This window comes from Chelon labrosus, assembly GCF_963514085.1.
Source record: "Chelon labrosus genome assembly, chromosome: 6".
Taxonomy (NCBI): Eukaryota; Metazoa; Chordata; class Actinopteri; order Mugiliformes; family Mugilidae; genus Chelon; species Chelon labrosus.
The window spans coordinates 12,961,917-12,989,185 of NC_140342.1; the positions used below are offsets into that span (position 1 = coordinate 12,961,917).

General features: G+C 44.0%; 1 protein-coding gene across 1 annotated transcript in view; it reads right to left on the bottom strand.

The window, feature by feature from the left end:
• gpc1b (glypican 1b) overlaps positions 1–26,551 on the bottom strand; it is a 69,541-nt gene extending 42,990 nt beyond the window's left edge. The window contains exon 1 of the mRNA XM_084547142.1: positions 26,110–26,551. Within this exon, the coding sequence (XP_084403268.1) occupies positions 26,110–26,269 (160 nt within the window). The 5' untranslated portion in view covers positions 26,270–26,551. The remainder of the gene's footprint in view (positions 1–26,109) is intronic.
• Between the last annotated feature and the right edge of the window lie 718 nt (positions 26,552–27,269).

Consider the following 27,269-nt stretch of genomic DNA (forward strand, 5'->3'; position numbering starts at 1 on the left):
TTGTTAGCGTGACAGCGCGCGGCTGACTAGTCACACAATGACCCTGAAACAAGCTCAGTGGTGTAAAATTAAAAAAAAATAAATAAAAAAAGCATTAGTCCTCTCACTGCTGACAGGGACAGTGGGCAGATTGTTTGAGGATTTATGTTCCACCCGGGCAAAATCAAAGCATTCTTCACAGATAGATCGGCGAAAACCACGCCAAATTACTCTTCACCAGAAGCTGCAAAAGGGGAATTACACGCAGGGTGGCTTTGGAACTGATGCGCACATCAGATGCTAAGAGGTCAATCAAGACAGAAACACTTGCGCAAAGCGATAAAAGTATGCACATGACACAAAAAAAGCTTTGTTTAGTTGATTTTTTTAAGTATTACACATAACAGAAGTGCACAAACATAAATTGTAATTGCATTTTAATCTGTTCAGATTAAAATTACAAAAAGCACAGAAAAAAATCTGTGCTTTTTGTGGAGCCCTTTTAAAGAGTTCCAAATCTTTTTGTATTGTCCTTGTGAGAGCAGCTTTATTGCAGTGCTCTGACAGGTAAATGCACAAGATGTGTAAAGGAATGTTTCTGTCTTTCACTTGGTACTTTTCTGTCTGTCTAAGCCCTCTTTGGACTGAAAGAGGGCTTTTCATAGTTTCTTCTATGAAAAAAAGAAAAGAAAAGAAAACCTAAATGCTTGTCAAATCTTCACCCCTGAACTTGGACGTGCAGCACTTCTTCGCCCTCCTTCCTGTCTGTCTGTCTGCTGTTCTCTGCTTCCTTCACTCGCTTTGTCTGCAACCTTAACATTTTCCCCTAAGAGCTTGTGCCTGTTGACTTCGCAGCTTCTGTGATTTTTGGGTTTTCTGGTCAGCCGCACTTTAAACTCCGGGAACTCTGTCTTGCTCTTTTTGGGCCCGTGTTGTTTTAGAGCCTTTTGTGCGTTTCAAAAACACCAGATTTACTCAAACATGCCCGCGCCTCCAACGTTTATCCAACCTATATTCATCTTTTGTGTTATCGGTCATCAGAACCACCTGCAGCATGACATCAGACATTCAGTTCACAAAAGAGACGCTCCATTTGATCCGAGCTAAGTTGTTATTTTTCATTTTGACATGGCCCTTGGCATGTGGTTTTAGCTCGATGTGAAAGTGTAAACTCAGTTTTATTACACTGGATCATTAAACCTGCCATTACCTAAATTTCCCCTTGGGGATCAATAAAGTCCTATCTTAAAAACACATCTACTAAATCAGCAAACATAATTATCCGTTTAAGCGGCGGTGTTATATTAGCTGACATATGATTTAAGAATCACACTTAAAGCAGCAGGAATCTTATCTCATCTAATTTTGGAGCTGTCCAAATATTTAAACATATTATGATTTGTCCTGTTTCCCAAGCCGCTAAAACGCATCAGGGTGAGTGGGACGAAGCTCCTCCACTGTCCTCCTTCACTGGAAGGAGTCATTAGAAAGAGCTGGCCTGTGCTGAAAGGCTAGATGGTTATCCTCCAAGAGTGAGATGAAGGCGAAGGGGCAGGGGGGAGGAAAAAAGAGAGCTGAGAGGAAGGCCACTGGGAGACAGATAGGGCACTGGCTCTTGCTGAAAGGGTAGATGGTTATCCCTCAAGCCAGGGAGGGAGGGAGGGAGAAGGAGGAAGGAAGAAGGAGGAGAGGCTGGGGATAGAAAAAGAAATTGAAATTTTGCAGAGAAGGAATGAGGGCAGGGAGAACGAGAAGGGTGAGACAGTAAGAGATGGTAAGGAAGAGAAACGGACTGAAGGATTCTCCATTGGTATTCATCCCGCTCATCTGCAGCTCTATGTTCCATCTGGAGCCCTGACACCAGTTCAAAACACGCACTCAACATCAATGTCCAACTCCTAAGTTAATAATTCAAGGAGATGTAAGCCACTAAATTCTCCGAGATTGCAATGTGCAATTTATTTCATTTGTTCGTTAACGGTTAAAAGAAAGCCTCGCCAAGAATGAGATGACAGAGTGGCTGCAGGCAATTTGTGAAAACACAGGCAGACAGACAAAACACGAGGAAACCGAGACAGCTTTAAAAACAAATGATGCAAATACAGAAAACACAAAGTTTAAATCTGAAGAGAAAATCCAAACCACTCGCAGTATTATAAATGGTATTAATGGTAAATTGATTTCCTCTTTTTTCTATCAATCAAATACTCGTTAGGTCCTTGAAACTAAACGCAAGGCGACAACGCCAGATGTTCTTTCTTTGATCTTCAATTAATCAACAAAGTCCCAAATTTTCTAACTTATAATCCATCACATGTTTGACATTCTTGCTTGAAAAAGGGCCTGAACAGTTTTATTAATTACAGAGAAAGCTGCAGCGGCAGTCAGTTAGCTTCCTGCAAAAACCAGGGACAGGAAGTTAACACATTCTATCCACTAGCACATTTAAAGCTTACTGATTGGGCACAAAGGCACTTTATGAGGTGCACTCACTAAGATAAACCTTAATAATCCTTATGTTTTTAATTAAACCTTATATGACCGAACCAGCCTACCTGTTTTTTTTTGTTTTTTTTTTACTAGATTTATGCTAAGTTAAGCTAACCAGATGCTAGCTTTAGCTTCATTCTTAGTGTTCAGGGTGGCATAGTGCAGCTTATGGGCTTATTTCCCAAAATTCTTCCATCAATATTGCAGAATAGAAGACACAGTCAGTTTAGAAATGGAGGTGTTAAACTATTCAGAACATCTTGAAAAGAGAGAATGAGCAAGTGCAAAGATTCAAAAATGTCCCTAATGCGCTGTCTTTCTTTCTTTCTTTTATTTTTGAAAAGGCTCTGAAAGCTTCTTTTTCAATGCGCTTACGTCTTCTCGCTCATATCTTTCTCTATCTCAGGTTAGATGAGTTTGTTTCTTTTTTTTTATGCAGAAGCAAACTCTATGAGGTGTATGACTTTCACTTCACATCATACAGATTTTCCTGCGCTGTATTATTCAAAAGGAATGCAGTGCCTTGTTATTGTGCCTTCTCTTTCAGGTCAGGTTTCCACCACCTGTTCTTCCCACTCTTCCGCCTCCTCGTCCAGCTGTGAGAAGGTGTTTTGAATGCTCCAAAGAACGACTGGACTTGAATGTATGGACCTAAGCCAGCTCTCGCCTGACATCATGTACCCTTTCCCTGCATCGCAGCCTCCTACAAAGCCCACCATTGTGTAGCCCAGCCTGTGCCCTCCACCCATGCCCATCAACCCACCCAAATCCCACTGTACTGGCATCAGTCAACGGACAAAAAGCACTTCTAATTAACTTCAAATCTGTCAGCTACCACTGAGCTGCGCCAAAGCAGGCATGTCAGATCTGGCCCCATTTGATGTCATGGAGATTTTTTTTCCCCGAAAATTTAAAAAAGAGAGAAGCCCAAAGAAAAAAAGGAAAAAATAAATATCATAAAATAGGACTTTTATCTGCCACATGCACACCTTTGTGCAGTTGTACAACAGGTCTTCTGTGTCCTTGTGTTTGTGTTTGTCTGTGTCCTTAAAGTTTTGTGTACAGTAAGTACATGCACAGGTCTGGCATCTCCGCTCTCTGACAAACTGAAGACAATGACAAATATTTCAATATTTAAAGCTGCATCTAAAATATCACATATTGTACTTTAACTTTATCATTTTACTCAAGGTTATCATTTTTATTCTCTGAGAAAACCTGGTACGTGTTTTGGAAAGAAACACTGCGAAAGATAGTCTGTCTTGGAATGCCATGCTGATAACAAATATAGATACTGTATCTGCTTGATGGATTTGTGATGGCATCTCTGACCGACTGTACTGTAGATGAAGAATGATATTTCCACAAAATGTCATCTATAAAATCCAGCCGAAAGTGAAGGCAGTGGGCTTAGTCTAAATGGAAATGTACCATTCTGTGCTCTTAATACTAACCCTTGATATTAATGTTAATGTGTAAAGTTATTTTGATTGCCCTTGACATTGGAGGTGAAAATGTAAAAAGGTGAGCTTGGAAGCAACATTTTTTCTGTCTTTACTAATGTTAACTGCAAGCAAGGCTGAGATTTGGGTAGAAAGTTGTGACAATAGGAGAAGTGAGATTCGTTGACTTTACCAGCTGTTTGAACATTGCTGTCACCAAAATCTGTATAAAGAGCAGGTTTCTTTTCACCTATTAAAAAGGAAAGAGAGATGGGAGAGGGGAGAGAGGCAGGGTGTTTCTTTTGCTGCAGAGCAGCATCACTTCAGAGAGTCACTGAACATCAAAGTCGGCCCTGGGCTAGAAATAAGGGAAGAGAGACGAGGACGATATGGAACTCACAAACATTGGTCTCTCTACCGAGAATCTTTGGTAAGGAAAGTAAAAAGACAGGGAGTGTGTGAAACAAAAGGGAAATGGAGTAAAAAAAGAGAGGGTATTTTTTTTTACTTCAGAGAATGGAGTATGAATTTGACAGTCTTATTAAGGTGGCTGTCTCCAGACAGCATGATAGGTTCCCTTTACAGAGTACAATAATAACGACAGGGGTAGTCGCCAGTTAACTGCCAGGGCAGATGTCTGTATTGCCCAACGCTGCCGCAGCACACAAGCAAGGCCTTTATGAGAGCTACAGGATGGTTAAATGCAAGGACAGACCATAAAAGCGGATATCTCCCTCCTCCCCGCACACACTCTGCTGCTACACACAGGCCACAGAAACACCTACAGGTGCAATAAAAATCCTAAACCGCAACATATTCTGTTTGCCAAACAAGGCAGGGACAATATAACGCTGACAAAAAGGCGGACGCCTCCGAATCATCTCCGAAAGTCCACAAGGACACAAAGAGGCAAATTGAACAGCCTTGAATTGCATCCATCCATTTTCTCTTTACCGACCCACAAAAAAAAAAAAAAATTAATTAACAGCTCTCTACTGCGAGAGTGAAGTGATTATTTCAATTTGGATGGACTTTGCAGCAGTTAAGGGGACAGTTAGCCATCTGAGCCCGGTGCTGTGGATGTGTTTCACTGGGCTACAGATGGGGTCGTATGCCAAGGATTCATTGGGGCGCTGGGTTTGTGGGGAAATTTGGAGTGTTTCATTATCAAGGAGCTTAATTAAAAGAGTTAGGGATGCAAACTGTGAGTCGACGATGAATAGTCAGAGAGGGGAACTTTCCTTGGATTTCATTTTTCTGTCTGAGCGGCCTTACAACATAGACCGGTCAGAGAGAGGGCAAGAAACTGTTCCCATTTTTTTAATCTCATTGGGATCAAAACCTCTAAACAACTATAAGAGCATAACAGTTACAAAGCAAACATGCACATTCTCGGGATACTTTGTATGTGGAGAAAAACTAATGTGCAGAAATTACTAATACTGTGCCATGACATATTTATACAGAAACATTTCCTCAGGTCAAAAGCTCGGCCATCATTTTTAGGAAAATAAAAACAAAAATACACAACGCTCTTTACAAAAATAATCAACAGACAATCGCTCATCTTTAAGGTCAAAATGTTCCCGATTGAAATAAACACGGCTCTGTTTGAGTGCGGACCAACAGAGACGGCAGTGTTCTCTCTTGTTTTTCCCTTTAGCGTCGCAATTACACGCCGACTCCTCGTTTAACAGCGTACAAACACATAAAGGAAATGACTGTAGGTATTTCTGTTGCACACTGATCATGAGCAACTTGTGCTCCGAGTGCGATTAGTGAAACGCAGTTGAGCAAAAACACTGCTTGGAGATGTTGCGTTGAAATGATATGGGAACACTGTAAATAGTTTCTAAATTTGTTTGCATTTCACTTCAACAGATACACCAGTTGATGATCTGGTTACAGTGAAATGTTCTTCTGGGAAACCAGAGTCCTGGCATTTATGTGGATGTTACTTTAATACCTACCTCCACCTGAACATTGTTGAGGACCAAGCTCATGGCCGTGGCAACAGCAAAGGGTTGTTCCTTACCACCTGGTGCCCAGATAAGTTATGTAGAGTCATCCAGCAATTAATCTGATGTAAAAAAATACATGCCACATCAGACCAGGCCATCTTCTTCCATTGCTATGGTTGCTCACTGTACCCATTGTAGAGGCTTTCGGCAGTGGAAAGGGGTCAGCAAGGGAACCCTGATTGGTCTTCGGCTACACAGTCTTATACACAACCCATGACCCCGTCACTGGTCCACCCCTTTCTTGGACCAATTTCAATAGGAACTGACCACTGCAGACAAGGAACATCCAACAAGAGGTGTAGTTTTGGAGATTTTACGACCCAGTCAGTCGTCTAGCCATAAAAGATTGTGCCCCTGTTAAAGCCCGTCAAATCCTTCCACATGACTATTTTTCTTGCATCAACACGTCAGCTTTGAGGATGACATGTTCACTTGCTGTCTGATGTACAGGAGCCATGATAACCCAACCATTGGCGTTATTTACTTCACCTGTGATTATGACGAGAGGGGCCATAATGTTATGGCTGGTCAGTGTATATTTTTAATGCATGTCTGGAATAATTTGAGAAAGGAAGATGTTTCTTTCACATTTTCCCTCTCCAACAAAATGACATGAAGGCTGATGACAGTAGGCAGAAATGAAATAATAATCACCTGACAATGAAAATTTGAGCATGGTCCATGGAAAGAACTATTTATAGCAGGGTAATGGTGCATTAGGCACCGTGTTCCCGGGAGAGAAGGGACCTAGCTACAATTTGCAAAATGGGCAATGCAGGGGTTGGAGGGTTGAAACAGTTAAAACTGTCTCTTCTAACAACCGCTGCATAACATTTAGCTACGGCAGTGCTGGTGGGCCGCCGCACAGAATAACTTTCCATGTCTGTTTCAGAGAAGCAAAGTGAAAGTCAGAAAGCAGAGTGCTTTCAGAAAAGGTAACAAGATGGTGAAAGCAGGGGTCGGGGGAATATTGTAGCTGCACTGAGAACGCTCCTTATCAGAAGGATGAAAGTGGTTTCCTATCACAATGGAGGAATGTCCTTGGAGGGTTGTCTGAGATACATTTAACATCCATTCAAGTTATACTGCCCATCTACTTTAGAAAAAGTGCGCCTAACATAATAATAGGTGTTATTCATGGCTGATACACAGGAGAATCTACATGAAGATCGTTGGTATGGGGTCGGCCCTTATAATATGCTGTGAGTATCAGTGATAGAGAGCAGTGGCACAGCTTATGGTTTAGCTAGGCAAATAAATACACCACCAAATGACAACCCAATGGCACTCTCCAAGTGAGTTTAAATTAGGCAACAGTCGCTAAGTAGAGTTTACAGTTAAGTGAATCCCCCTGTGCTTGATTATGCACTTCTTTGCACCTTTTTGGATGGAGACACAGTCAAAAATCTAAAAGTAATTCAGTTAAAATGACATGAGAAGAAAGCATGTCTTCAAGTTTGAGAAGCTGTGGCCAGCAAATTAGTATTACTAGTATAGTAAATGGTATTTTTTGCTTTCAAAATAATTTCATATAATTGTCTGATCGGCAAAGTTGTTAATCTTCTCTTAATTCACTCTTGGACTATTCATTTTACTGTTGCGCTTAACAAAATTAAGCGTGAGTGGCTCCTATAATCTGCAGATTACCTTCCCACTAGTCGAAGGGTGCTCATCCCTAAGTGTGTGCCAAAATGCCTCATTCAGTCATCCACGTTGTGGTGTATCTAAAACAAAGCTAAAGGAAAGTACATTTGACTTGTCAAGTTTTCTTGGAGATGTTTCACTATAAACCATGCAGCTTCTTCAGTTCAGAATGGTTAAATCTTAATAAAAGGATTTTTGTAAAACATAAATAAGCTGTTATTCAAGTCATACTGGCTAGACAATGTTGTACAGCTATGCAATTTCAGCATGGAAACATTTATTTCTTTGAATATCTTGTTTTTCATGATTCCTGAATCCTGATCTATGAATGTACACCAGCACGTCCCCACTTCCTTGCATTGCCTAAACTGACGCTATTTTACCAGAGATACAGGCACAGCCATCTTGCTAGTTTGGATCCAGAGTCTGCGCAATATTGTCCGAGGGTGGAGTCACACAGAGCTGCATTATCGATGACCCGCTCCCACACTTCCACCAGACTCAGAAGCGCGTTCGTTTAATTAATACTGCACTCTACTCAACCTCTATCAGTTACAAAAAATTTGGATTATACACTCTATTTATATATTTTTTTATTTTGTTCCTACTCTAGTACCACTTTAGAGAGCAGTTGGCATGGCAGCTGGTGGTCATCATGAGGTCACTTCCTGTTTCTATAGCATCAAAAAACTAACTAAAACTAAATTTATCAGAAAAATTTACACTTGAACATGCATCAGCATTATATTAGCTACCTAAAATAAGATAAATAATTATTGAAAAAAAAATGATTTGACGTGTGTTTTAGTGTTTCAGTTTGGCACAAGTCCCATCCACTAACATGTAGGAGGTGGAGCTTATGACCTATACTGCAGCCAGGGGGGAGCTCTACATGCTTTGGCTTCACTTTTGAGGAACTGTTCAGCTGTCCATCTTTATTTACAGTCTATGTGCACAGCTGAAAACTGAGGGCCAGCGAGGAAGTGTGTCTGCATAAACGTGTGAGTACCACAGCATACTGTCCTATTTCAGGGGTCATCACACCCTTCAGCGCTGCTCCTGCCCCAGCAAGCTCTGACTAAACACAGACAATGGCAAATGATTTAAGCTCCCCATCACCTCAATGTCACTGCCCACTTTGCCATCCTCTGACTGCCTCAGCACCCTGCGGGCGTGCATCTCCGCCTCAATGGGTGACTCAGGAGCTAGCCGCTGCTCCGCTGCCAGTCACATGAATTCTGTTTTTATGCCCCCCCCCTCGCATCCACCCAGCAACGTGGCACAGTTAATAAGAATTTAATCTTATTGGGCTGCAAAAGCATGAAAGATAATAATCAAGTCAATTATAAGAAATTGAGGGCAGAGATATGTTTGCAGAAGCAATTTGTGATTGATTTTACTTTAACGAGTGTGCCTCGCTGCTGGTGCACAGTTGGATGAACACGCACACACACACACACACACAGACGCAGATATACACTGAAAGACACATTTATGTAACGGTTGAACGACCTGAGCCACAGCAGTCACAGGAGACAGTAGAATCCGCTCCGTGTCCAAGGCATAAACAACAGTTACTGACGTCACCCAAAATCAACAGGGCCAGGGCCTGAGAAAGCCGGCCAGCCAATTTATATAACTACGCGGAAAAAAAGAAAAAGAAAAAAAGAGAGAGAGTCTTTGGGAAAAGTGCGACAGCTGTGCTTAATCAAGGCAACTAAGCCAAGAAAGATGTGAAGGGACACAGAAAGGCTGGGAGAAGGTGAAGAAAGCTGAATAGATGAAGAGGGAGCGGGAGGGAAGAGAGAGGAAGACCGAGGAGAGGAAAGTCTCAATTACAAACTCATATCTCAAAACACTGGCAGCCCGAAAGAGGGATGGAGGATTTAAGAAAAGAGTGGCTGTTGCTGTAAGAGTTCGTCCTAGCGAGAGCACAACCCTCTTAACAAAACAACCCCAGTGTGGAACGTCAAAACTTTTCTTTTTGTGTCATCACAACCTTTCAAAGAAGAGCAACATTTGCCAGAACCAAGAAAAGTATGTTGCTGCTCCCCTTTACCAGCTTACAAAGGTGAGAATTGCTTACTTTTCTGTTTAGTTTATATGTTTAAGAAGAAGAAGATAAGTCCATGTGCTTTCCAATATGCTTTTTCTCAATGTAAGGTGAAAGAAAGTAGAAGGACAATGTGGTATGAGACAAAATCCTCCTGGGAAACCTACACCAGTCCCACTTACCTTGGTACACTCCATCCAGTCCTCTAGGCCCTGGCCATTCATCAGTAGACATCACATGAAGCACAAGAAGCATTCATCCTGAGCCGCAGTCTCTTCTGCCCAAAAGGATTTGTGATTCAATTTGACTGAGTGATGCCCTGGGCCCCAGAGCTGGAGCTGAGGCTGCTGCTGGGGTCTGCTGGGAACGTAAGGTGCAGGAGGACACACACGGGGGGGCAGACTGTGTGACGGAGGCGCCGCCGCTGCTCCTGCTTCACAACTAAATTTACCGACATACCGTCAATGTTTGATAGAGGACCCCGGCAGAAAGACACACAGACATGAAGATGCCGCTAACAGAATCATGTGGCACGCAACCTACGCGTTTGGGAGACGGTGAAAAATGTAGCGTGCATTAAGGGCGCTGGGAAATGAAAACAAAGACACGCGAAAACAAAGAACAACAGAAAGAAACAAAAAGCGCCTTTTATCCGCCTTTTTGCGTCATCTCCTTCATCATCTGCTTTTATCTCAGCAGGACGGTAGCAAGAGCATGAAAGATTCAAGGAGAAGGCTTTTAGTTTAAGCCAGATCCCGGGCCCAGAGACGCAGGCGTGGGGCGAAGCTGAGAGATACTAGACTATCTCTGACAAAGCATACTGTTAGAATCACCAATAAAGTCAGGGAATACAAATGGCGCGAGACAGTTGTACGTGCTGTAGCTCCCCTCAAGGCGTCTAATATGACACCGCTGAGTCAGGGATTCCAGCTGAAATAGATTGCTGAGAGATGCTACACTTTCTGTACAGCATCCCCATCAGTAAGCCGCGGGTCTCCGCAGGAAATTTCCCAGTAGGTGCCAGGATTTTGTCTTAGCATGCAACTATTTAAATGAGATCGCTGTATTGTAGTTTTCCGATGATTGGAAAACAATGCGTCTCATATGCTCCTAGGATACTGCTACGGTCAAGCTTTCATCATGTGCTTGTTATATTAGTGTGGCTCATTTCTGTCTCAGGCAACAGAGAATGCTGCTGAATGACAACAGCACAGCACAACAGTAGCTCTTCTCTCTTAAAAACAACTTTAGAATTCATATTTATACTCATTCAAACGCAATTTATAGCATTTTCTGCTTCACACACAAAGCTATTGCTATAACTTTTACATGCAACCTTTCAAAAGCTGCAACTAACATGTTCTTTGTCACCTTGTCTGATGGAATAACCCCTAGATAAGCAAGTGAAAACATTATGTAAAAACGTGTCTTATGTGCGCAGTTACCAGAATAAGTAAGCAGGACGAGAGGCACCTTAAAGTAATGCAGCAAGACACTCACGAAGATTAACCGCATTTTTTATGGATTTAAATACACACACACACACACTCCCTCTATACATATTATATTATATGCTTTGAATACACGAGTCAGCCAGCCGTGCACTAAGCTTTGGTTGACAGAGTTCATTTGGAAGATGTAAAATATTTATGAGAGAAGACTCTGCGGGGAAGGAAAGAAGAGATGAAAATAGCGAGGGAGAAATGGAGAGAAAGCAAATAACGAGACGGGACGAAGCGGGTGATGAGTTGGCCTAACTGAAGAGTCCCGCGTTACAGCTGAACAGGAGAATTGCCGGCTAAATAAGTCATTGTCATTTCGAGTTCATTTGCTAGCTGTTTGCCATCCCCTCCTGGGAGGAGGGAGATATGGGGGAAGGCGTACGAAGATATACTTGCACAGTGCAGTATTGATACCCTTGCTACTACCCCCTGTCCCCTTATGAACAATGGAATATACACTATAGTCGCCGAAAAGTGCTTCTTGAGTTTTATGTTTGCACGTTTAATTCCCCTTGCAGGAATATCTAACGCTCTAACTTCCAAAAAAATCTAACGCTCCAAACTTAAAGTACATGTTCCAGTCTTTCTTTCTTTCGGCTCCTCTTCAAATTTCAAGGTAAGTGGACAAACACAACTAGGAACTTGGTGTTAGTCACTTTTGGAACAAAAAGCCTGAGCATATCCGCCCTCTGGGGAGATCACTCAAGAACTACCTAGCTTTAGTTCTGTCTGCGTTCAGTGGGAATGCTGAGTTGACGTAATACCCTGCCGGTGGTTGGTATGGTTACGCCACTTGGTTCTGCGCGGCGTACAAATGCGTCCCGTTCGGCCTGAATAAAACCAGGCTTTGTTCCATTTTTAGGCTACAACGTCAAGAGGTGCTGTTACGTGCTTTCTTTCAGTGGCAGTTACCGGTGCTGCATTCATGTGTTTTCTCCAAACAATTAGGTTACTAAAGGCCCCTCTTCTGCACGCAGGCAAAAACAAAAAGTTTGAAAAGATTGCAAACTTGCAAATGAAGGAGTTCTCTCTCCAACGGTTATAGGGACTATGAAGAAGTGCAGCCTGAATGTTAGGTTTATACGATGTTTTCCAGATACTCTTCTGATAAGTGCCACACAATTTAAAATTGACAATAAGGAGATGCTGAAGGGAGTGAGGATGGATAGAAAGAGGTCTAACACGGAGAGAGAGCGAGAGGAGATAATGAAGGGGGGTGGGGGGGAGCATGAAAATAAAGCTTTAGGCAATAAAAAGCTAATCCTGTACCAGAAAACAGGATGACAATTGACAGTAATTACATATTTCCCCCTGTAATTATGAGCTTTTTTTTTTATGCGACCCGCTTCTCCAAAGGCCTTAGTAATCCTCTGGTCATTCCCGCTCCTGCGTCTTTAGACAGTCACTCCACCTCCAGATCTAAATAGCAGGGGCTGGTCAAACCAAATAAGCAAACCACCGTGAACTACGGGGGCTTTCCTTAGCCACAAATAACGCTGGAGAAATGATGTCACATAAAACCCGATCTCAGTGTCTAATTACAGAAGAATGTGCTCGGGAAGGACAAAATCCGACAGGAAACTCGGAAAGAACGGAAGAAGTCTGTTCACCGCAAGCGGGGAGAGGGAGATGTAAGGAGTAGGCAGCGCACAGACCCAGCGACTCAGTCGGGTATTCTGGTCGCTACAAGAACTAATGCTGCTGAAGGAGCTAGCTTCTGTGCAGTTTAAAGCAATTATACAGTGGAGATCTTAAAAAAAATTAACCGGATGGAGAGGGTGACATAAGCACTACGCAACCTGGAAAAATAGGCAAGGCTGCTAAGAAGATGATGACGCAAACACAAATATTTCACTGTAATTACGTTTGAACTCAGAGAAAGGGAAGTTGGGAGATAGTGCATGTGAGAAATGTGAGAAAATGGATTAAAGGGGGGATTTATAAATGAATCTAAAAAGACTGCAATTCTTTACAAGATCTATAAATAACACCTAACAATTCTGTTTATAGGGGCATCACATTAAGGATTAATTAGTTGTGTTCCCACGTTATTCCTGCGTCTGCCTCCCAAAGCCCTGAGGAGAAAGAGGTCCTAAGATGCACTGATCTTCAGCTCCGTAGACGGTAAACACTGTCTCTGTAGTTTCTCATCATATTCTCAAAACATGTGTCTTTAATTTTCAGGCCATGAAATACATCTTAAAGTTAGATCACACCAATATGGAGCCGTGAGAAATCACAGACACGTAGCAGAAACAAACGAGCAACGTTTCCGCAGAGCATCTGTGAGCATGCAGTAAATTTGTCATGAAAAATAAATGATTTCACAACTTCCCCTGCACAGGCAGAGAGGGAAACAATGCGAGAGAGATAAAGCCTCAAATGCGAAAACGACTCCGCGGAGAGAGAAAGTAGGCAGTAGGAGGAAATAATTAAGATAGTAGAAAGTAGTGTGAAACTGTTTATCTTTGGAAAATTCGAGAAAACCTTGGGGAGGAATGTCAAGCAGCAAGACGGCAACAATGTGCGGGGCCGCTTGCCTACAGCTGAAAACAGAAAAAAAATCTCCAGAATTATCAATTAAAACTGGAGAGTTAAAGGTTGGATAAAGCTGAACAGAAAGTGACAACTCTTCTGCATCCAGAGAAACATGCTTCTAGTTTGGAAGGGATTAGGGAGAATAATGTTTACACCTCAGGGGAGAGGAGGGGAAACTGGAGACAAAGAAGATATTCGCTAGTCTCAAGACACCTGGGATACACAAATCCACAAGCACATGCACTTTCTCGAGGCTTGGTCACTTTCAGTTCACTTTCTGCACACATATTTCTGCGCTGTTTTATTCTGCAAAGATGTCCGCTGTAGCGTCTTTAGCAGCAGAGCCGAATGCATTGCATGGTGTGCAGGCAAGAGGCGTGTGTACTGTTGCACCTCTGCGTCCTATCTTTATTAAATCTTCAGTGTGTGTGCGAGGTGTCAACGCGCCGAGGTGCCGGACACACTTCAGGCATTCACACGATTTTATCAGCATCTTCTATCTTTTTATTCAGAAGCCCAATCTCTCATCTCCTCAATTCTCATTTCCTCCTCTTCTTTTTTCCTCTGTACCGGAGATATGAGCCTATAATCTGTCACCATCAGAGAATAACCGTCTATTCTGGCAATTATACAGAGTATAAACAACTGGATTTGATCCAGAGGAAGCGCTGAAGAGCGCGGCTATAGTCTTTACAAAAGACAGACGGAAGGAAAATAGCCACGGAAGACACAGAAAGGCATTTCTTAGTCGGGAGGCCCCAGATACGGCTGACCCTGGAGCGTGAACTGAAAATACGCTTTTAATGATTGGCAATTATTGATCAACAGCTATGACGACAACGAATTAAGCATCAGTCATTTGTCAAGCTAAAATACCAAGAGAGCTAAAGACAAAAAAGCTGAAAAAAACAGGACTGCATTTTTTTTTGTGATCAATGATCAATGAATCTACTGCTCTACTGCTACTGCTAAGTCCAAGACAGAGGAGAAGATGATGTCTTGATGACCAAACATGGAAAACCTCAGTTGATATGTGTCCATCAACTAATTTATGAACCAACAAAGCAGAAAAACACTGGTTATGTTACATTTAACCTTTAATAAAAAAAAGAAATGGCTAGAGAGTGACCTTTTGACCTTCTAAAAATACCCAAATAAGCAGTCCACCAAGCTAAACCTGTGATTTGAATCAGTGCAGTGCGAACATCCAACACATCTCTGCGCCTGTGGACCGGCTGAATTTGTTGCCATAGCGCCATAGCCACTGGATTTCCCCCGTGGGACGTGTCTTAGCCAGAGAGCGAACGTCTCCCAACAAATATTCTGGTCCACAGCTGCGGACAGCGCGTATGTGTGTGTTGGTGCAGGGCGTGTAAAATTCAAACGCTGTGCGGCCGCTTAAAATGGTAGTGGCCGTCCTGGTTTGGGTCTGTACCATCTGTCAAGCAGCGGGAGGGCAAGGCGGGCAGCGGGAGAAATAGCAACGCCACGCTGAGGCTGCACAGCCCGTTCCCTGTCACCTCAAATACTCACCTAGTTTACAAAAAGCGCCGCTGGAGGGGACGTGAACCTCAACTGCTTGGCGTGGCAAACATACACTTTGGCATAACGGAAGAAAGGGCCGAACAAAAAAAAAATAAAAATGCCAGCAATGATGCACAAACACACCAGCAAATGGAAAGGAAACATTAATACTAGTCACACTACGGCTTTAGAAGTCATGCCGAGGGTACACATCTGCGGCGCACACACACACGCACACAAGCGGATGCGCTACCATTCACTCGTGAACGCATTTGCACATGCGCTCACATCTGTACGCAACGTTCACACACCCACACATGAGCGGAGACAGTGAAGGAGCTCGCTGTGATGAGGGAATAATTCGCCTTTTGACACAGCCAGATCCTCCGAAGACAATAGAGGAGTCACACGCCGACACACTGCCGCCCCCGGAGGGAAATAACACGCTCGTCCCCACCGTACCCCCGCATGCGCCTGTTGCGGTGACACGGCCACCCCCCGTGGTGACATCAAAAAAAAAAGGAAAAAAAAAACTGGCCTGTGCTGTCATCTGTGTGTTTGTTGTTCGTGTGCGTGCTGGCAAATGGATGGGTCGTACGTGTGAACTCCCACTCTGACATTAGACTGGTGACAGCGAACAAAAGACGAGAGGAGGCCAAGAAGGGAGCGGGAGGGGAGGCAGCAGCTGAGGCACATGCTGGTCAAAGATGAGGAGGCGAATATTTGTTAAGGTGGAGCATCGTATTCAAAAAGGCCAATTTCTTAACTTTTAAGGGCTGGACGCACTAAATTAATATCAAAGAAGAGACGCTCATGGTAACGTCGCTTCATGTCACTTGTTTCTGGACCAAGAAGTTGCACTTGAACTCACCACGGAGACTACAGGAAACAAGAAGCTAGCACACACTAGAAAGGAAATAACTCTTCTTACCAGCAGGTGGCAGTAGTCTGTTGTAATCGTTCAAAAAACTGGACGATCTAGGATCAGCTAGGCATCTAAGCAACTAAAAAAAAGTATGAACTACTGCACAGAGAATGGCCAAATGAGCTGAAGATGAAAAAGGAGACGAGGACATGTGCAGTCTTGCCACAGTCTTGGGCGCTGGATCGCTAAGCCAATCAGAGCGATCTCCCTCATCGAAGCCGTTTTAACGCTGAATCCGCCGAAAAGCCGACTCAAGGTCCGACTAGCGGCAGCGGTGAAGGACGCGTCGCCAAAACTGGGGTCGCGGACGCTTACCAACTGCCACACACCGGCAAACTGCCAATCGTAGGCTTGTTGTGCCACCGCCCTCACACAGTGCTGAAATTATAGGAAACAGCAAATAGAAAGGAAAATGGCGATAAGTGCAATAAGTGAAAAGGTTTCTCCAAAAACTAAACTCGTCTGGACGCGCTGTCCACTTCTAACAGCCCTGAGAGTAAAAAATGATTACATGAGGAAGGGCACAATTTAAGCTATTTCCTTTTGCTGTTTTCGGCTTCATTATTTCTATTTTTCGCGTCATCTTGTTTTTCTTACGCGTAGCCCGTCAACGGAGCGGAGCCAAGCAGGCCGGGGCGGCCCGAGTCAAGTCAGCAGTGCACGGGGCTCTTTCTCTTTCTCCCTCCCTCCATGGCGAACATCAAACACACTGTGGTCTGTTTCATGCTCCCTGCAGCCCATTATGGCTTAATGCTTCAAGAGGCTTCTTACTGACTTCAGCATTTTAACAACTTTAGTATATTCAGTTGGTAGGCTCACACAAACACACAGCTGCGCATAAACAAGCGCAGACAGGAGCCCAGATGCAGGGATTGACACACTTTAAACTGCGGGTGAGTTATGAGCCGGCACGCTGTGATACAGAGACAACTGTTGCTTTTGCTTTAATCCGCCTGGAGAGGAAGACCAACAGAAGCGCGCAGCTTTAAATGCTGACATTAACCTTCAAATAAGGCTCCGTCTCTCTTATCTCAGCCGGTTAATGAGTTCCATTCGTATGTACAGTAACTCGGCGCGATCAATTTGTTTTCCCCGCCATATGGAAAGCGAGAACAGTGCATCGGCGGGGACATGGGATGGAGATAAGGCAACGACAACACGGCGCGCTTATCTCAACACGCGCAGCATTTACTGTTTATGGTTGCGTTTGTTCCGTTCCTGTATCTATCAAACCAGTTTTACACCGAGCAACATTGTTTGTTTTATGCATTTAAAATATATTTTCCCCCGTCAAATCCTTAATGCCATTATGACTTTAAAAGAACTGCCGGATGTGCATTCATTTGCAGCCGAGGAGGGTTTTTCAGTTGTGGTTGTAATTTCTTTTTCCTTCACTGTCAAGGGGAAGAATTGCTTCGAATGTTTCGTGGAACTGAGGACATTTTATTTTCTTTGCACACAAGAGATGAATTAAAGTGACTTATTCATTCATCACAGTGTTCTCGTTTAAACACATTTTTCTCATTTTTTTTTTCTTTTTCCTTGTGTATGTTTGACCTGACGCAGCCTGAGCGCGAGTGCAGCGGTGTTTAATTTAGCCGCGTTGGAAGTGTTAAAAGAACGTTACGAGATCTTAACAAGTCAGACTGCCGTTGCAGCTTTGCAGCTGTCCTGGGGCCGTTTCAAGACGCTGCACATCCAGCTGGGGGCATTTTATCTACGACAACAAGGGCAATAACAAGGGCAATTACAACAAAAATCTCATAAAGAAGTCTCCTGGACATTGACATGCAAAAATTGCAAACTTAAAGTCCCCACAACCACTTCCTTGAAGTATGTGCTCACTATAGGACAGTCATGGAAGCTAAAAATGAGTAGGACTTTTAACAGTGCAGTACTAAAAGGTTAAAGTGTTTAACCTACTTTCCCTCGTCTATTTAATGTCGGTGAACGCCTCATATTATCATCGCTGTTATTGCTAAGCACATAACGGTGAAATACGATGACAGTGTCCTCATAATCGAAGCCACTACCGAAGATTTTTCTCATAATCTTAACTGGCGAGAGGGTACATTGCTGAGTGGACAAGAACGAGATGTCACCGCGGGTCAAGAGGCTTAACAAGGGGAACGGCCAGAGGAGCTGGAGGGTCTTGGACTAACAGCCGCGGGCGGTATAAAGATACTGTATCAGGATTTCCTCGGAGATTAAGAGCTTAAATACGTGCAACTTTGTACATGATCCGCATTTAACTGTGATCCATCACTCCAGAAGAATTTGAATGCAGATCGTGCATTCATCTCGCCGAAAAAGGAACATTTTAAAGTGACCCGTGCAACAGTTTTCCAGTGAATTTCTAGTATAACCTGTTCATACATTCTTTTTTTTTGTTCCTGGTGTTGATTCTGCAGCCTCCCTCTCCAGTTATGTTTTATGCTGGCAGTGGACTCCCTTCTCCATTTAACCTCTGGCTGCAAAGCGGCGTAAGGGGAAGCAAACACACTGGCGGCCATTATCTTATCATTACCCCCTCAGTCAAAGAGGTGAGAGGTTTGCCCGGGGACGTTTTCTACTCAATGCGCAAAAAGCCCATGCTCTGTTTCGGCCACAATACGGCTATTATCCTCCAGCTCAAGAGTCAAGCTGCTTCAAAATGTTCCCAAATTTCTCACGGCGAGCTATCACACTGATCGGCCCGGATCTCCAGCCAGTGTTTAGAGTCCCTACCGGGCCTGGTGAGCACCGTATCATCAGCCAAACATTGGTTAGAGATGACACTACTTAGAGAGTGCACTTTTGCGACTCAGATTCGGTGTGGAGCAACCGGCAATCAACAGCAACACAAATACAGCATGGAAAAATCAATGGCAAAATGTTACCAGGGCTTCCTGCAGATGTCTCATGCAGCTTGTCTCTTTGTACAAGCCTATGTGACATTGAGAATCTCAAACACTCATTGGCTGCCGGCTGCTTTCAAAGAGAGCCCGGTCTCTCTCTTTAAGAGCCAATGAGCGAGAGACAGAGAGAGAAACAGATAGAGAGAGAGAGAGAGAGAGAGAGATGAAGAATGTCATTCCCTGAAAGACAAAAAGATAAGTCATCAAGACTGTAATGATGGGGTGGACCAGGGAGGGGGCAGCGCTGGGAGGAGACAGATGAGTATCATGGAAATCAATCATCTGTTTTTTGGTAAACGGACAAAAAAAAAAAACAGTTTCCAAAACAGATTACACTCTTGCGAGTCAAACTAGCTTCATCACAGTCACTTTGAAAGCATCAATGTGTTTACCTCGTCCCTCGCGGACTTGTTTTCCATTTTTTAAGTGCTCAACTTACATGGTCCAGTAAACACTGCTTCAACGCAACGATAACAAACAGCTCACCCTTAACTCAATAGCTTCTTTTTTCTTTTTTTTTTTTTTTCTTTCCTTCCGCGTGGCTTTTCCTCCAGGGCAAATTACTTAAGAACAGGGGACTATCCAAGATGTTTTATGAGGCGTAACGGTGTGGAAGCAACATCTAAGAATCTCCGCTCACCGCTGACTGAGCGTAATAAACACGAGGCAGTGATATGGAATATTCACCTGGTTGGATATGCGTTTTATTTTTACCTGCGAAATTCAGAAAAGTATCTAATTCAAATTCGAAGTACAGAGGTTAAGAACATTTCTTTTTTAAAAAAATCTGAATATTTAAAACCCTATATCTTCCAACTGAATATAAATAAAATTAAAGCTGCAAGCAGCATTGAGGTGGCCAAGCAGAAAGTTCAGCAGTGCAGATTTGCCATGTAACTCAATGTAGTTGCATCAGACATAAAGCATTAAGCAGTCACAGCAGGTTTCAAGCCAAAAAAGCCAGGATCGGTTGAGATATAAGGTCACTTCCTGTTTGGCGAATGCTTTTGCCAATTGCTCCAGAAAGCCATGCATTGATAAGGCATGGTCTGAAGATGGCCTGTTCCAATTTTGGTGAAGATCAGATGAAATTTGTGACCTGTGAAAACGTTTTGATGTTTCTGATTAAATCCAATATGGCGGCCGAATCAATTACGATGACATCACAAGTTGACCTGGGTCGGCCTAAGGACGTCTAACAGTATTACCAGACACCATTAGTACATTTTAATTCCAAACACATCAACAGCTGCAGGCCAAAATGCATGGTTGCTAATTGCAGCGCCCCCTAGAGGTCATAGGTCGCCAAAATTTCTTGAGCGTCCCCCTGATCGGGTCCTGAGTCCATGCACCGAGTTTGGCTTTGATACACGCAAGGGCTGCTGAGATATGAGCTCACTTCCTGTTAGGGGCTTCGCCGCAAATTTCGATTGGCTGTTACGGGAGAACGGTTTTAGTTCCGAAGACAAAAAGTAATGCGTTAATGAAGCACGGTCCGTAGATGACGTGTGTGAAGTTTGGTGTCGATCGGACAAAAGTTGTGACCTGTGAAAACTTTTAAGTGTTTTCGATTAAATCCAAAATGGCGGAAATTCCAATGGGGCGAAATTAACATCATAGGTATCGTTGATCTCGGCATGATCCAAGGAGTCCAACAGTACCAAGTTTTTGAATATCAGGCATACGGGTCAAAAGTTATAAGGAAAAACGCAATTTTGCTAATTACATCGCCCCCTAGTGGCCGAATGACACCCAATTTTTATTGCGCACTTCTAACGGAGTGTCGAAGCGCGTGACCGAGTTTGGTCTTCGGAAGTCAAAGCGTCGCCGAGATATAAGAAAACTTCCTGTTTGGCGGCGTTGCCGGCGACTGCGATCGGCTAACGCGAAAAGTTGGCATGAACTGTCACTGGGGCAACCCACGGTATCTGCGGATATCGCAATTTCATTTCAAATAAAAACGCATCAAGAGATATGAGCAAAAACAATGTTTTGCTAATTATAGCGCCCCCTAGTGGAGAAATGACACCAGATTTTTATCGTGCACTTGGGACAGAGTCTGGAAGCGTGGTACCAAATTTGGTTTCATTGCACCAAAACGTTGCCGAGATATGAGCTCAAATGGAAAACGGCGCCTTCGCCGCCAATTTTGATTGGCTGTTACGGCCAAACGGTTTCGAATCTGAAGATTCCTTCTGATAACTTTTGTGCGCATTGGTCAGAAGACGGTCTGTGCCAATTTTCGTGAGAATCGGACAAAATTTGTGACCGCTGAAACTTTTTTCGTGTTTTTGATGAAATCCAAAATGGCGGAAAATCCATCATGGCGGAAATTGACGCCATATGGTGCGTTGAACTCGGCTTGGTCCAAGGATGCCGAGGATACCTTGTTTTCAAAAATCGGACATACGGTTCAAAAGTTACATGCACAAATGTACTTCAAACTTTGACCCGTTGGTGGCGCTAGAGCGTGGTTAGTGCTTACATGAAACTCAGTCAAAGTAATGTTGAGACTGTCCTTAAGCTGTGTGCAAAATTTCACAACTTTTTACCATACGGTTCTATGGGCTGCCATAGACTCCCATGGCGGAATAATAATAATAATAGGGAAGAAAAGGTACAATCACAATAGGTGTCCTACGCAGCTTCGCTGCTTGGCCACCAATAATAGGGAAGAAAACGTACAATAACAATAGGTGTCCTACGCAGCTTCGCTGCTTGGCCACCAACAAGCAGCATTGAGGTGGCCAAGCAGGAAGTTCAGCAGTGCAGATTTGCCACGTAACTCAATGCAGTCGCATCAGACATGAAGCATTAAGCAGTCACAGCAGGTTTCAAGCCAAAAAACCCAGGATCGGTTGAGATATAAGGTCACTTCCTGTTTGGCGAATGCTTTTGCCAATTGCTCCAGAAAGCAATGCATTGATAAGGCATGGTCCGAAGATGGCCTGTTCCAATTTTGGTGAAGATCAGATGAAATTTGTGACCTGTGAAAACGTTTTGATGTTTCTGATTAAATCCAATATGGCGGAAAATCAATTACGACGACATCACAAGTTGACGTGGGTCGGCCTAAGGACGTCTAACAGTATTACCAGACACCATTAGTACATTTTAATTCCAAACACATCAACAGCTACAGGCCAAAATGCATGGTTGCTAATTGCAGCGCCCCCTAGAGGTCAAAGGTCGCCAAAATTTATTGAGCGTTCCCCTGATCGGGTCCTGAGTCCATGCACCGAGTTTGGCTTTGATACACGCAAGGGCTGCTGAGATATGAGCTCACTTCCTGTTAGGGGCTTCGCCGCAGATTTCGATTGGCTGTTACGGGAGAACGGTTTTAGTTCCGAAGACAAAAAGTAATGCGTTAATGAAGCTTGGTCCGTAGATGACGTGTGTGAAGTTTGGTGTCGATCGGACAAAATTTGTGACCCGTGAAAACTTTTAAGTGTTTTCGATAAAATCCGAAATGGCGGAAAATCCTATGGGGCGAAATTAACAACATAGGTATCGACGATCTCGGCATGATCCAAGGAGTCCAACGGTACCAAGTTTTTGAATATCAGGCATAAGGGTCAAAAGTTATAAGCAAAAACGCAATTTTGCTAATGACATCGCCCCCTAGTGGCCGAATGACACCAAATTTTTATTGCGCACTTCTAACGGGGTGTCGAAGCGTGTGACCAAGTTTGGTCTTCGGAAGTCAAAGCGTCGCCGAGATATGAGAAAACTTCCTGTTTGGCGGCGTCGCCGCCGACTGCGATTGGCTAACGCGAAAAGTTGGCATGAACTGTCACTGGGGCAACCCACGGTATGTGCGGATATCGCAATTTCATTTCAAATAAAAACGCATCAAGAGATATGAGCAAAAACAATGTTTTGCTAATTATAGCGCCCCCTAGTGGAGAAATGACACCAGATTTGTGCCGTGCACTCGGGACAGAGTCTGGAAGCGTGGTACCAAATTTGGTTTCATTGCACCGAAGCGTTGCCGAGATATGAGCTCAAATGGAAAACGGCGCCTTCGTCGCCGATTTCGATTGGCTGTTACGGGCGACCGCTTATAGTTCCGAAGACAAAAAGTAATGCGTTAAGGAAGCATGGTCGGTAGATGACGTGTGTGAAGTTTGGTGTCGATCGGACAAAATTTGTGACCCGTGAAAACTTTTAAAAGTTTTTGATGAAATCCAAAATGGCGGAAAATCCATCATGGCGGAAATTGACGCCATATGGTGCGTTGATCCCGGGTTGGTCCAAGGATTCCAACGGTACCTTGTTTTCAAAAATCGGACATACGGTTCAAAAGTTACGTGCACAAATGTACTTCAAACTTTGACCCGTTGGTGGCGCTAGAGCGTGGTTAGTGCTTACATGAAACTCTGTCAAAGTAATGTTGAGACTGTCCTTAAGCTGTGTGCAAAATTTCACAACTTTTTACCATACGGTTCTATGGGCTGCCATAGACTCCCATGGCGGAATAATAATAATAATAGGGAAGAAAACGTACAAACACAATAGGTGTCCTACGCAGCTTCGCTGCTTGGCCACCAATGACATGAGCTTGGGAGCACGATTTCATAATTTTTCTGGACATATTACTTGCATGATTTGTTCAGACTTCCATGCTTTATTAAATATAGTCTGGGGATCCAAAAAAAGAAGTTTAATATCGGTCTTGTTACCGGACTAGCTACTACTTGTTCCAGGGAATTTTAATTCATAAATTGTGCAGTGGCCGTGAGAAGGGATTCAGAGCGCCGCGACTGGACATCGCTTTCAGAGCTCGTCTCTCGTCGTCCTCCCAGACTGAATCTGGGTGATGTACTCGGCATGTGACCTTGAGTCAGGCCCAGCCAATACATTAGGCTGATCAAGCCCTGGTGTCACAGCGGGAAATACCCTCTGCAAATGTCAGAGATCCTCCACGACATTCAGGTCCCGTAATTTGGAGTCATAAATTAAACCTTTCATATTTCACTAGCTGTTTAATATCCCTGGAGTGGAGCACATGCATGGTTATTATTTATTCTTCAGAGCCAAGAAACAGGGTGGGACGTCCATCTCTGCCTCAGTTCTTCATCTACCTCTTCCCAGCCCTCCATGTCTATCTCACTCTCTTATTTTCTGTCTTACTAAGTATGCAGTGACCCCAAAATTTAAGTAAGCTCCGCGTCATCGATTAAAACAAGAGGAATAGCTCTGTCAATGCAAGGCAGACTCGCTCTTTAAAGCGTTATGGATTACCGACATTTGGAAGAAAGGAGGATCTCTAAAGAGACCGAGACTGGCGTTCGTTCTGTCAAATAATTTATTCAGTGCGGTCAATCAAGTAAATTAGAAGCCTCCGCTTAGCACTTGGCCTTCACTGCCGCAGCTTATGATGAATGGTGTGATGATACGTGATAAAGGCTTCATCACATTAGTGCCCCGCCTTCAAATTTTATAATTTTTCCCATCCTATGGTCGTCACCTCTTGGAAAGATCTGCTGTGCGTCTTCACATTAGACATTACGTCCGTCGCTCCTAGTGTTCCATTTACGCATCTCAGTCACAGCTCAAGCTAGGAAGAGAGCTGGGAGCAATCAAAAGGAACAGCTACAATGTTTGGGACTTTTATATACACACTACCTCTATCAGGACTGCTGTGTGAGAACCCAACGTTTTTTTTTGTTTTGTTTTTTATCAAGATCCTCCTGAGCTTGTGACCTTTTAGAGAACACTGCAGATGTCGCCCTTGTACGTCTGAGTACAGTCAAATCTGGGCTAATGGACCAGCATCTGAGTCCTCTCTGGGGAGAAGAGTTTATCTACTGTCACACTCGTGTAGCACTCTGTGGAAAGTGAGGAGAAGAAGGTGACGGACACAAAATCAGTCAGTGGGGCTTTTTGAGCAAAGGGCATGTTGGAAGTGAGCACACAGACTCCTCGTAGGTGAAAGGGTGTCAAGCACTCCAGTTACATTGTGCTTCTTGCGCTCTCCTTTTAAAAAAAATGCCTCTGTCCGTGCACATAAAAGTGTTCGCATGTGAGCACGCACGCTCTCGGCCTCCCGTCTTGTCGATGCACGTGTGATCCCGTAACTGTAGAACCCCGAATTCGCAGTGAACTGCACGCGTGCGCTCGTATGGCTGAGAGCACTGCACTGGATTCCAAGGGAGGCAAACGTGTAATCATCTGAACAGCAGAGGGGCTTGTGACCGTCTGACATAAGACCATGAATGACACAGCGAGCGGCATCCTATTTGCATGGTCACAGCACATGGTCAAATGACTGTCTGGCAATTTAAAAGCCTGGTAATTCCCTGCACAAAGTGGAGACGGCTTATAGAAGAAGAGGGGGGAAAAAAAAAACAGGGAGTGTCTTCAGCTAAGTTCAGACTGATAGGGAAACTACTGAAGGAGAACAGGAAGCGAGGTGCTGATCCTGCATCTGTGCCACAAAATGTGAGATAATTCTCTCATTTATTTATTTATTTGTTTTATATATCAGGGATCAAACAGCCCGATTGCCTGAGACATGTCTGTCTTAATATCTTTTCAAAGCAGCGTTTCATCTTGAGAAATAGCCCAGAGCCAGAGCTCCTCTGCTTCGGCATGTGACATGAAATGAGTGTGACAACAGGTTTAAGAGGTATAAAGACAGACGTCTCCTCTGTTCTCTCCGTCTCCCACAACAAAAACAAACTTAATTTTACATCTGTGGCGAACATGAGATGTTGTTTAGAATATGCTGTCTTGTGGGGCATGCTGAGTAGAACATGTAGGACAGAGCAAAAGCCGCAAACATTTATATACAGAGAGGAAATGTCAGAAACACACAACAATTCTTATACACAACAAATTGCCACTGTAGGTTTGACTTTGGCCCCAAAATAGACCAACATTCCAAGGGGGGACTTGCAAAGGGATTATGGTACACAGTTTAAAGCAACTGTGGGGTTTCTTTCCTTGTGGTATTTCACAAATTAATAAATGACATGGTGTGTTTGAGCGGCAAATGGGGATTTAACATTTTGTTGGCTGATTTAGTTCAGATGAAGGTGCGCACAGCACGGACAGGCGACTTGGGCAGGGTGAATTTTAAAGTAGCTTACCTGATATTTCAGACTGAGGGACGCCATCCAGAGGGTATCCCTTATCGCTGTAAAACTGCCTGATATCCGAACAACTCCGGGCTTTGCTGGTCCCTTTGTCCCCAGAGGCTGGTGCCGTTAGAGAGCACAGTGCCAAAGCAGCTATGATGAAGGAATCCATTCCGGCCGACCCCTAGTAGCTGTGGACTTAGTCAAGTGCAAATCCGACCAAGAGTCTGGACCTAAACTGAGAGCGAGACTCCCAAGTTGGTGTGAAACAGGGCTGCTTGGTGCTGCTGCTGCTGCTGCTGTGCGTAAAATATCCTCCACCTTCCTCTCTCCCTTCTGCCCTTCTAGTGCGTCTGCTGAGTCTGTGGCTGCTCTCCGCGCACTGCTGCACGGCACAGGAGCGATTCCTCACAGAGGTCCCGTCTCGTCTCCCCCCCTCACCCTCCTCCTCCTCCTCCTCCTCCTCCTCCTCTCCTCCTCTCCTACAGCTGGGCCGGTGTTGACAGGACAGGAGCTTTATTATTTTTTTTCTTCTTCTTCTTCTTCTCCCTCCAAATAATAATCTTCTCAAGCAGTGTTCCACCCGGGAGGGGGGCAAGTGCAGACTCTTATCTCATAAATCCACTGTTTAGGTTTTTTTTTGGCTCACCTAGAGAAGGGAGAAGCGAGACATGAAAGAATTAGGTTACGCGTTTACGGCTGAAATATTTTAAGTCGTGTCAGAAAATAGCACCGCGCTGGCTGACGCCGTGCGGCCAGCTGACTCGCGCCTACCGGCTATACGACGTGCCCGGGAGGGATCTGAGCGGAGAGGTGCGCACAGGCGGACACCGCAGCTCGGGGTTTGTCTGGACGATGCTGTGCCAGCGCTGCCACTCTGTGGAAATGAAAAGAAGGCGGAGAGAGAGAGAGAGGGAGAAAGAGAGGGAGAGAGAGAGCATGGATTTGGAACCCCTCATTTTCGTTTCATTCCGTCTCATCTAAATGTTATTTTTAGACGTGCTTTAGTATAACATTGCTGTCAAACCTGCTTGAGTCGTGGGTTTAGTTTTTTTTTTTTTTTTTTGGGGGGGGGGGGGGGGGGGATTTCGCAGCAGTCTAGTGATTTGTGCATCACGAGGTGGCCCCGGCTCTCAGGTGAGGAATGTGCTCCGCGCGTCCCGACAGCTTCT